Genomic DNA, 12731 nt, shown 5'->3' on the forward strand with positions numbered 1-12731 from the left:
CACATGCATGCATATTAAAAAAAATATTTACATGTGTATAATACATTTATATTCATATATAATTTAACATATTTTTCTTAAATATATACATGCATGTGTATGTATTTATATATACATAAAAATGAAGAGTTCACACATATTATGTAAACAAAAATGTTTATTTTGGATATGATTAATCGTTTGACAGCACTAGAAATAACAAAACCAAAAAAATAATTAAAAAATATCTGTTTTTGCAAATAAACTCTTTTGTTTTGAAACCGCTCTGACTGGGGATCAGCCCCACAGTTATCAATCCAATCGGAGTTTCGTTGACACTTATGTCAGTCGCGTGAACCAATCAAAGCGAGCTGAAGCGTCCGCGTCACACGCGACGTCAAAGCCAGTCTACGCCCCTCCCCTCCTCTCCGCCCCTCCTCCTCCTCCTCCTCCAGCTGGACTGAAGCGATGCTGCTGCTGCTGCTGATGACAGAGCGCCGAGGCTGAGAGGATGGAGAGCGCGCTCGCAGCTGCCCAGTCTCTCTAATACAGCGCCTTTAACAGCGCCTCTTCATAAGGATGGACGGTAATGTCTTCCCCGACCAAGAGCAGCTGCTGGTTTTCCTGAAAAAGCTCAAAGAAGTGTTCGACGTGTGCGACGAGGACGCAGACGGATATATCCGTGTTGAGCACTTCGTGGACCTCGGTCTACAGTTCGGCCAAGGAGATGAAGTAAGAGCCTCTCTTTATATTATCACTCACTTGTATTATTCCTTCATTCTGGCATGTTTGGCTTCTAATATTGCGGAGCACTTCTGTACCTTACATTTTACAGTCTCTGGGATTAATTACATTAAACACTTTCAACAAATTTGTGCAAACAGGTTGGTTTATCCACATAGCCTATCTTATTTTCTGTAATTGGTGCTGGACTGGTGCTATAGATTTATGATTTATAGGCTCTAAGCAGTTTAATAATTGCACTTCCGCCAAGTAACCAAGACAACTGTCTCCTTGCTCTCCCTCATCAACTGTGATGTCATCAGGCATCACTTACAGATTCAACAGTTCATATTCGTATATATATAAATATATATATGAGATTTATACATCATCTGAAAACTGAATAAATGGTTTGTTAGGATAGAACAATATATGGCCGAGAAACTATTTGAAAATCTGGAATCTGAGGGTGCAAAAAAAATCACCTTTAAAGTTGTCCAAATGAATTTCTTAGGAATGCATAATCAAAAATTAAGTAACCTATTGATATATTTATGGTAGGAAATGTACAAAATATCTTCATGGAACATGATCTTTACTTAATATACTAATGATTTTTGGCAGAAAAGAAAAATTGATAATTTTGACCCATACAATGTATTGTTGGCTATTGCTACAAATATACTCAATAGTACAGCGTTTTCTTTACTCAAACACTATGTCTGTGGAGGCTAATGTTTTTTGTGTGTTTAAATATCATGTGTATGTAGCGCTTCATCGTTTAGCCTAGGCTATATCATGAGATTTTGGACAAGCCTATTAAACAACAAGAATATATATATATATATATATATATATCAAGAATATATCACAATATTAATTGCAGTAGGCCATTTAAAATTAGAAAATGGATAAATGGATGGTTGACTTACTGTCCAGGACATGTAAAACATTTCTTTAACCTGTAAACAACATACAGGATGCATTAAAAATTACATATTTAAATGCAAATTTATTTATCAAATAAATTTTAGTTAGTTAATCAAAATAACCATTCATTTAATTTTTACAACTGATCATGATGTACTGTATGTTCTATAATTTTAGAATAGTTCTTGTCTCAAGCAGTGAGCAGTACTGGATCTCTTAACTGTAGATCTTGACCTTGCATTTCTAGCGCCGGTGGTTTGGCTGTGTAGTTCAGTGTGTGCTTCTTGATGGGCTGCCAATAAATGCTTTTGTCTAGAAATCTGTCTAATGAAGAGCATCTCTCCTCAGAGTGACTAGTCAATATCTACTGCCCTGTGTGAGTTCTGCTCCTGCTGAATATCAGTTGAGTTTGTGTCTTTCATTGCATTCAATTGCGTTCAGCTCTCTGATAACAAAATATTACCATGTGTCTGTGGGCTTTCTCAATAACATAGTTCTACTGCATTCATTAATAAATCTATTTAAAGTGGCAACATAATGAAAACATGATTGACTCCCATAAGGATTTATTTAACGCTACATTAAAACGTGTCATTGCTTCCCCCCTCTCATGAGTTGATCTGTCAGTTCAGCTTATCTGCTCCAGAGAACTGCCTGTATTTAGAGCGTGACCAAAACAAACATCATAATGACAGGAATCACAGGTGCTTTGGCTAATCCTCATTATCTTTTTTTCTCATTTACAGACTCACAATATAATGAAGGCACAATACAAACAGCAGAAAAAATGCTCATTTCCTTTACTGTCACAATGGCAATCCATGTTTAACAATCTGAGGATGCTGAAGAGGCCTTTACTTTCAGTTAAAGCAGGGTGGTGTTTAAGATAAGGATGCAGTGCAGGTTGTTTTGGATCTGTAGGTTACACAGACTTTAACAAAGATATCTGAATTTATCAGGGTCATTTTCAGATTGGCTTGAGATTTTGGTAGTACAGTCATGGCCAAAAGTATTGGCACCTTTGGTAAATATGATCAAAGAACTCTCTGAAAATTAATCTGCATTATTATCCTTTTGATCTTTTATTTAAAAAAAATCACAAAAATCTAACCTTTCATTGAACTAAAACAATTTAAAATGGGGGGAAATATCATTATGAAATTAATGTTTTTCTCAGATACACGTTGGACACAATTATTGGCACCCCTAGAAATTCTTATAAGAACAATATCTCTGAAGTATATTCCCATTCATATTCACAAATTTGAGCACTCCAAGGTGATTATGAACATAAAAATTATCCAGCCATGACTTCCTGTTTCACAGAAATATAAATAGGAGGGAAAACAAAGCTCAAATTCCCTTAATCATCCATCACCATGAGAAAAACCAAAGAATATAGTTCTGATGTGCAGCAAAAGATAATTGAGCTTCACAAATTAGTGAAGTGGCTTTAAGAAAAGAGCTAGAGCAGTGAAAATTCCCATTTCCACCATCAGGGCAATAATTAAGAATTTCCAATCAACATAAAATGTTATGAAACTGCCTGGAAGAGGACGTGTGTCCATATCGTCCTAATATACAGTGAGAAGGAGAGTTTGAGTGGCTAAAGACTCTCCAAGGATCACAGCTGGAGATTTGCAGAAAATAGTTGAGTCTCGGGGTCAGAAAACCTTAAAAAAAATTGTCAAACAGCACCTACATCACCACGTGTTGTTTGGGAGGGTTTCAAGAAAAATTCTCCTCGCTCATCCAAAAACAAACTCCAGCATATTCAGTTATCAGACACGACTGGAACTTCAAATGGGACTGGCTTCTATGGTCAGATGAAACTAAAAAATGAGCTTTTTAGCAGCAAACACTCAAGATGGGTTTGGTGAACACAGGGATAAAAAGTACCCCATGTGTACAATGAAATATACTGCTGTATTTTTGATGTTGTGGGCCTATATTTCTGCTGGAGGTCCTGGACATCTTGTTTAGACACACGGCATCACTGATTCTATCAAATAACAACAGATAAAGAAAATCAATAAGTGACTGACTCTGTTAGAAATCTTATAATGGGCCATGTTTGGATCTTCCAACCGCACAATAATCCAAACACAAACCTCAAAAACAACACAAAAACGGGTCACTGAGCACAAAACCAAGCTTCTGCTGGCCATTCCAGTCCTCTGACCTGAACCCTGTAGAAAATGAGTGGGTGAACTGAAGAGAAGAAGCACCAACATGGAGCTGGGAATCTAAAGGGTCTGGAGTGATTCTGGATGAAGGAATGGTCTCTGATCTCTTGTTCTCTAACCTCATCAGGCATTATAGGAGAACATTTAGAGCTGTTAAACTGGCAAATGGAGGTTTCAAAAAGTATTGAATAAAAGGGTGCCGTTAATTGTGTCCAATGTGTATTAGAGAAAAACATTTATTTCATAATGATATTTCCCCCCATTTAAAAATCTTATTATCCAATGAAAGGTTAGATTTTTGTGAGTTTTTTAAATAAAAGATTAAAAGGAGTAACAATGCAGATTAATTTTCACAGCCTCCTCTGATCATATTTACCAAGGGTGCCAATACTTTTGGCCATAATTGTACATAAGTATTTTCTCTACATGACACAAATTATAGACTATTTTTCTGCATTGTGTGCTGCTCAACCATGTGCAGCTGTTCTTGGTTGACGTTTGATTTTTTGTTCAGCTGATTAAGATTTTTAATTGGCTTCCTTTACACATTCAATTTAATTAATAATGAATTGTGGTGCCTCAACGCTCTTTGACATTTAAAATGAGTCTGTATAGTCTCAGTGGACGGCAATAATGAAAACTAAATGAGCAACCTGCCTCAGTTTGCCTACATCTTTTTCAGGAAATCTTGATGTTGTGCATGCCATAGGTTCATGTACTGCACATCTGAAATATTAATGTGATTATTAAGATCACAGATTATCTAATTTGATTTCAGAAATTAATCCCATACTAGCTCACTGAGTCGTCACATATGTTTTATACCGAGTTAGGCCGTGTGACTGTTTTGCTTGCTAAACATGGTGAGCAGTATGCAGGAGTCAGCAGTGGTGACAAATGGGTGATTTTATCTGATTGATAGTGGGCACAAAGGGCAAGGACTCATTGATGCACATCGTGATTTAGTTGTTTTTGTAGGTTTATTTTTTTATATTATTAATATATATACTACTGTTTGGGGTTGGTAACATGCGCACTAAATGTACACCAGAAATGGCAAATAATGGATTTTAGATATTGAATGTTTGTCGATGGGCTTTCAGTTGGACTTGTGTTGTTTTTTTGTTTATATTATTATGTTATTATATGTATTTATATATTATATTTACATATTGTTCTAAAGTTTGGGGTCGGTAAGATTTTTAAAAAATGTTTCGAAACAAGTCTCTTACGCTCATCTAGGCTACTTTTATTTGATCAAAAATAAAGTAAAACAGTAATATTGTGAAATATTATTATAATTTAAAATAATTCTATTTTAATATACTGTATTTTAAAATGTAATTTATTCCTGTGATGCAAAGCTGAATTTTCAGTTATTACTGCAGTCTTCATGTCACATGATCCTTCAGAAATCATTCTAATATGAAGATTTGCTGCTCAAGAAACATTTCATATTTCTTCTTCTTCTTCTTCTTCTTCTTCTTCTTCTTCTTCTTCTTATTATTATTATTATTATTATTATTATTATCAATGTTGAAAACAGTTGTGCTGCAGCTACATAATACTTTTTTTTAGGATTTTTTGATGAATAGGAAGTTAAAAAGAAAAGCATTTATTTTAAAGAGAAATCTTTATTTTAGTTGTTTAGTTTTTAATAGAAAACATTATGAATGTCTTACTGTCTCTTTTTATTAAAATTTAATGTGTTCTTGCTGAATAAAAGTATTTATTTCTGTAAAAAAAAACAAAAAAACTTTCTGCCCCAAAACTTTTGAACGCTAGTGTGCATTATTTTTTATTTGTATTGTATATATGTCTATTTAGCGGGATTCTATCACGATAGAATATAATTGAATATGGCAAAAAATATTAATAATCTTGTAAAAAGTTCAATCAACAAAATGGCTATAAAATAGTGTATTTATCATTAGTCAGAAGCAAATGTTTTTGTGCCAGGTTGTACCAGTTGCAGCGCTACAGTTGAGTGCTTTGTGCAGAAGGAAGTGATGTAACAGCATGAGTGTGAGGTACAGTCACAGATGACTGCTCTCTCTGCGTGGTGCTAGTCACAGATTCTGACTCACAGTTGTGAGGAGCAGTTCATGATAGCAGCTTGAATGTTTGTGATGACCGTCTCCTAGCTTCTCGCCAATCCCTCCTCCGTTTCTTTTCTCTAATCCATTATTTACATTTCTCTAAATGTCATCACCTTATATCCATCCCTTCTTCCATTTTTATTTCCTGTCATCTCATACCCTTTCCTTTTCCTCTTACGGCTCACCTTTTTCTTCATCCTCCATCTAGTCTTCACCTTCATTCCTTATTCCTCCCTCTCGTCTCTCCCCTCCCTTTCTCCATCTCCTCCTCCAGTCCGTTTCCTGATGATAAGGTTGCTGTGATTGGTATGCGTGAAAAGCACGAGGATGTTTCAGTGCAGAACGTGTGGTGAACATGTGTGCCTCTGCTCTCCATCTCCTCCCACAGGCTGCACTGGGATGGCCTTGAAGAGCGGTTGCTAACATTGAGCTTGATGCAACACTCATTAACAACAGCACTGCTTCACAGGGACCGTGACGGAATATACAGTGACAAGATGTGAGGGTCAACTGCATATCACTGAGCTTTAATTTAATCTTTCACAGACGTTATTTGACCTTTCTAGGTTCAAACGTAACAGAATGCAAAACTGGCAACGAAAATATTGCTTAAAGGGATAGTTCTCCCAAAAATGAAAATTTGATGTTTATCTACTTACCCCCAGGGCATCCAAGATGTAGGTGACTTTGTTTCTTCAGTAGAACACAAACGAAGATTTTTAACTCAAACCGTTGCAGTCTGTCAGTCATATAATGTCAGTCAATGGGCTCCACGGCTTTGAGAGTCAAAAAAACATACACAGACAAAACCAAATTAAACCCTGCGGCTCGTGACGATACACTGAGGTCTAAAGACACGAAACGATCGGTCTGTGCAAGAAAATGAACAATATTTATATCGTTTTTTACCTCCGATCTGCCGCATGGTCCAACTGTCCTGAGCACGTTCACATCAGCCGGTGCGTGACGTGTCTTCTTCTTCTTGTTTTACCGCCACATATCTCGCAAATGGACCATTGACACTCCTAATTGAGATTGTAGATAGTGTGTTAATGGTCCATTTGAGAGATAGGTGGCGGTAATGCACTTATAAGTCTGCGATCCGCCATAAAACAAGAAGAAGAAGACACGTCACGCACCGGCTGATGTGAACGTGCTCAGGACAGTTGGACCGTGCGGCAGATCGGAGGTGAAAAACTATATAAATATTGTTCATTTTCTTGCACAGACCGATCGTTTCGTGTCTTTAGACCTCAGTGTATCGTCACGAGCCGCAGGGTTTAATTTGGTTTTGTCTGTGTATGTTTTTTTGACTCTCAAAGCAGTGGAGCCCATTGACTAACATTATATGACTGACAGACTGCAACTTTTTCGTTTGTGTTCTACTGAAGAAACAAAGTCACCTACATCTTGGATGCCCTGGGTGTAAGTAGATAAACGTCAAATTTTCATTTTTGGGTGAACTATCCCTTTAATGCATCACAAATGCTGACTGACTTTGAGGATGGAGACTGATGAAAGACTCTTGCTTGATCAGTGAGTTCAAAGTAACAAAGATTTTGTAATCAGCCTGCAGATATTCTGGACGTGGTGTGAATTTTTTATTTCTGCTGATGTCACCAGTTTTCAGTTATGTGAACTGAACACAACTGCTCTAAAGTACTTCTTTAAAGGGACATTTCATTCGAAAATTAAAATTCTGTCATTGGTTACTGCCCCACACTGTTCAAACCTGTATGACTAATGCATGAATTTTTAAAGGGATAGTTCACCCAAAAATTAAAATCACCCCATGATTTACTCACTCTCAATCCATAGCTGAATGGCTTTTTCTCTCAGACGAATACAACTGGAGTTATATTAAAAATGTCTTGGCTCTTTCCAAGCTTTATAATGGCATTGAATGGCTGTTGATATTCAATAGTCCAAAAGAAATCCAATAAAGTGCATCCATCCATCATACAGTCTCTCACAAAAGTGAGTACACCTCTCACATTTCAGCAAACATTTTAGTATATCTTCTCAAGGGACAATACTATAGAAATGAAACTTGGATATATTTTAGAGTAGTCAATGTACAGCTTGTATAGCAGTACAAATTTACTGTCCTCTAAAAATAACTCAACATATAGCCATTATTGTCTAAATAACTGGCAACAAAAATGAGTACACCCTAAGTGAACATGTCAGAGCTGTGTCCAAAGTGTCAATATTTTGTAGGGGCATCATTGTTATCTAGCACTGCCTTAATCCTCCTGGGCATGGAGTTCACCAGAGCTGTGCAGGTTGTTGCTGGCATCCTCTTCCACTCCTCCATAATAACATCACAGAGCTGCTGGATGTTAGACACATGGTGCTTCTCCACCTTCAGCTTGAGGATGCCCCACAGGTGTTCATTAGGGTTCAGGTCTGGAGACATACTTGGCCACTCCATCACTTTCACCTTCAAATTCATCAGCAAGGCAGTTGTCATCTTGGCAGTGTGTTTGGGGTCGTTATTATGTTGGAAAACTGCTGTTCGGTCCAGTTTCTGAAGGGAGGGCATCATCTTCTGCTTCAGAATGTCACAGTACATGTTGGAATCCATGTTTCCCTCAATGAACCGCAGCTCCTCAGTACCAGCAGCACTCATGCAGCCCCAGACCATGATGCTACCACCACCACGCTTGACTGTAGGCAAGACACAATTTTCTTGGTACTCCTCATCAGGGCATCGCCACACATGCTGGACACCATTTGAGCCAAACAAGTATATCTTAGTCTCATCAGATCACAGGACATGTTTCCAGTAATTCATGCTCTTGGACAGATTGTCTTCAGCAAACTGTTTGCGGGCTTTTTTGTGAGCCAACTTCAGAAGAGGCTTCCTTCTGGGATGACTGCCATGCAAACTGACTTGTTGCAGTGTGCGGCGTATGGTCTGAGCACTGACAAGTTGACCTTCCGCTTCTGCAACCTCTAAAGCAATGCTGGCAGCACTCATGCATCTGTTTTTGAAGCCAGTTTCTGCACCTAAAGCACAGCATGAGGTCTCAACTTCTTTGATCGACCCTTGCGAGGCCAGTTCTGAGTGAAACCCGTCTTGGAAAACCTCTGTATGCCACTGGCCACTGTACTGTAACTCAGTTTCAGGGTGTTACCGAACTTCTTATAGCCTCGGCCATCTTTGTGGAGAGCAACAATTCTAATTCTCAAATCCTCAGAGAGTTCTTTGCCATGAGGTGCCATGTTGAACATCCAGTGGTCAGTATGAGAGAATTGTACTCAGAGCACCAAATTTTAACTGCTCTAATACAAGATAAACAAATTTGTATGGTCCTGTCAAGCAGACAAAAACATGAACATGATGAATAGGACATGTGGCTTTGCATGGTTAAACGACATATACAGGTGCTGGTCATATAATTAGAATATCATCAAAAAGTTGATTTATTTCACTAATTCCATTCAAAAAGTGAAACTTGTATATTATATTCATTCATTACACACAGACTGATATATTTCAAATGTTTATTTCTTTTAATTTTGATGATTAGAGCTTACAGCTCATGAAAGTCAAAAATCAGTATCTCAAAATATTAGAATATTACTTAAGACCAATACAAAGAAAGGATTTTTAATATTGCATTTAATATGCTTTGATACAGCACTCTGTAAACAGCCACACCTTTCAGTAATGACCTTCTGTGACTTACCCTCTTTGTGGAGGGTGTCAATGTTCGTCTTCTGGATCATTGCCAAGTCAGCGGTCTTCTCCATTATTGTGGTTTCAAAGAACAAGAGATACCCAGAATTTATACTGTAGGGATGGTCATTTATTCAAACTCAAATGTAAATATTCTAATATTTTGAGATACTGATTTTTGACTTTCATGAGCTGTAAGCTCTAATCATCAAAATTAAAAGAAATAAACATTTGAAATATATCAGTCTGTGTGTAATGAATGAATATAATATACAAGTTTCAAGTTTTGAATGGAATTAGTGAAATAAATCAACTTTTTGATGATATTCTAATTATATGACCAGCACCTGTAGATGTTTTCACGAAAGGTGTACTCACTTTTGTAGCTAGTTATTTAGACAATAATGGCTATATGTTGAGTTATTTTTAGAGGACAGTAAATTTGTACTGCTATACAAGCTGCACATTGACTACTCTAAAATATATCCAAGTTTCATTTCTATAGTATTGTCCCTTGAGACGATATACTAAAATGGTTGCTGAAATCTGAGGGGTGTACTCATTTTTGTGAGATATTGTACATAGTATGGGAGGTTAATAAATGCCTCCTGAAGTGAATTGATGCATTTTTGTAGGAAAAATATCCATATTTAAAACTTTATAAACCGTAATCTCTAGCTTTAGCTTCCACACAAGAGAGTGCCATTCCAGCTGATTCACTGCCATTATAAAGCTTTTTAATATAACTCCGTTTGTATTTGTCTAAAAGAAGAAACTCATGCACACCTAGGATGGCATGAGGGTGAGTAAACCATGGGGTAATTTCAGTTTTGGGTGAACTATCCCTTTAATGAAACCAAAGAGATTTCTGTCCTTCCCTTTTCATTTCCCTCAAACTTTCACACTGCAAAAAGTTTAAGACATTGTAAACATCATTAATATGAGTTGAGCAGTTTAATCCAAGTTTTTCTATGTTAATTAAAACATGAAATTAAATCTGTTCATAATAAAAAGTGTTTGTGTTTCTTTAGAAGACTTAGATTAAACCACTCAATTTATATGAATTATGATTACAATGTTTTTATGAACTCTTTTGAACACACTCTTTGCTTGCTCTGATATAGTGAAATTACTAAATAAAATGCAACCAAATTATGCTTTTTGCAGATTTACAGATATGCAGATGATATGCAACTTGGATTATTTATAGTGTATGTAACCAGGTTTTAAATTTTGTAATATTTGTATATTTATCTATACTGTTTACACTAACATGCAAAAGGTTAGGGTCGGTAATTTTTCAAGGTTTTTAAAGAAGACCCTTATGCTCACCAAGACTGTATTTATCTTTTTTATATTTTGATCTGAATTTATTGGATCAAAATACAGTAAAAACAGTAATATTATCGCATATTATTGTAATTCAAAATAACAGTTTTCTACTTTAATATATTGAAAAGAATTGAATTTATTTCTGTGATGATAAAGCTGAATTTTCAGTCATTACTCCAATCTTCAGTGATCTTTCAGAATTAATTCCAAATATACAATATGATTTGCTGCTCAAGAAACATTTAGTATCAATATTGAAAACAGTTATGGGTTCTTTGAATATCTATATCAAAATAGACACATTTTGTAACATTATAAATGCCACTTTTGTTTACTTTAATGCATCATGGCTGAATAAAAGTGTACATTTAAAAACAATATATAACCCTAATGACCCCAAATGGTAGTGTACATGCTATGTTTCTCTGAATTTTTTTCCTTCTCGGCCTGAGCTGAGGTAGAAGAGACATTTAGGGCAAGTGATTTATTTAGCCCATGTGCGTTCCTCTTTTCCTAGTGTGTGCACCGTCACAGAGATACATCACCTGCTTCCATGGCTGCTGTGCTTCAGCTCTCCATCCTATTGCTATTGCACTGTGCGCCTCTATTTCTGTGGCACTGTGGTGAATCATTCTAGCAGGTTATGAGGGGAGGGCTGCAAGACTGAGCGGTTGTCAAGAACACTTCTTCTGTTCTTGGAGGAGAATATATTTAGAAAGGAGTGACGTTGTCAAGGAGCTGTGTGTGAAGTGGGAATCACAGTTACGATGATTTCCGTATTACCATGGAATGTTTTCTCATAAACTCTTATAAACATGTCTGGCAGCCCTTAAGGGCAGCCATCCCATAGGGAAGAAAACGACTAATGAGATATCCTTAATAACTGTTTGTTGTTTCTTGATGTGAGTTACATCCAATGGAGATGAAAAAGACTTCCAAAGACCAAATTATCTGAGCTATACTGTTCAGTTTCATTTGATTGATTTAGACAGACTGTGTGTTAACAATGGTCTGTTTGTATTGTTTAGGGAATGTAAGACAAGAACATTTGAAACCATTAGGCCATGAAATAGCAGCCTGTGAGCAATACAGTATTTACTGTTAACAGATACAGCTATGCTTGACCAAGGTGTTTGAAGGCAAATCGTCTCGAGTAAGCGAGTCTTGTCACGTGTCAGCAGTATGTCGGGATCAGTCTTTTTCACCTGGACAGCTGTCCATCACAAAGACTTGCTGACAGCGACGACATGTCCTGACAGCAGCTGTTCTAGTGCTTCATCTGTGGGAGGTGAAGCTGACCACTGATAATACGCACATCCTCTCATTTATTTATAGTTAGGTACCATACTGAACATGTGATCGTCCTCCTCATCAAGGTGACTTTGTGGTTTCCATTCTCACAACTGTACTTTTTTTTTTTCAGGTGAAGAAGTTTGCCAAGTACTTGGATCCCAATGCTCATGGCAGAATTAACTTCAAAGATTTCTGTCATGGAGTGTTTGCAATGAAAGGTAAGAGGACGGTATTTCTCCTCCGAACAGTATTTCATGCCCATAAATACCACTGATGAATCTGTTTGCGTTAGATGAAAGGGATTCTAAGAATCAGGGTAAAAATCTCTGAAATATGCCCGCAAAAATACAATTTAAAATAACGTAGCTTGTAGCTACACTACAAAAATATACCCAGCAGGCACCAGACGTCTATGTAACGGCAGGTTGATGTTGGACATGACGTCAGACAGACGTTGCATTTTGGTTGAAAATGAAAATCGGGTTGACGTCAATATTTGACGTC

General features: G+C 36.8%; 1 protein-coding gene across 2 annotated transcripts in view; it reads left to right on the forward strand.

The window, feature by feature from the left end:
• The first annotated feature begins 455 nt into the window (after positions 1–455).
• Positions 456–12731, forward strand: part of rab11fip4a (RAB11 family interacting protein 4 (class II) a) — a 49744-nt gene continuing 37468 nt past the window's right edge. Inside the window, exons 1-2 of one of the 2 annotated variants that reach the window (XM_058771992.1) lie at positions 456–711; positions 12358–12445. In XM_058771992.1, coding sequence (XP_058627975.1) covers positions 559–711; positions 12358–12445 — 241 coding nt within the window. In that variant the 5' untranslated portion in view covers positions 456–558. Of the gene's footprint in view, positions 712–12141; positions 12223–12357; positions 12446–12731 lie in introns of those variants that run through there. The other variant, XM_058771993.1, reaches the window with a different exon arrangement.

This window comes from Onychostoma macrolepis, chromosome 03 (assembly GCF_012432095.1).
Source record: "Onychostoma macrolepis isolate SWU-2019 chromosome 03, ASM1243209v1, whole genome shotgun sequence".
Lineage (NCBI taxonomy): Eukaryota > Metazoa > Chordata > Actinopteri > Cypriniformes > Cyprinidae > Onychostoma > Onychostoma macrolepis.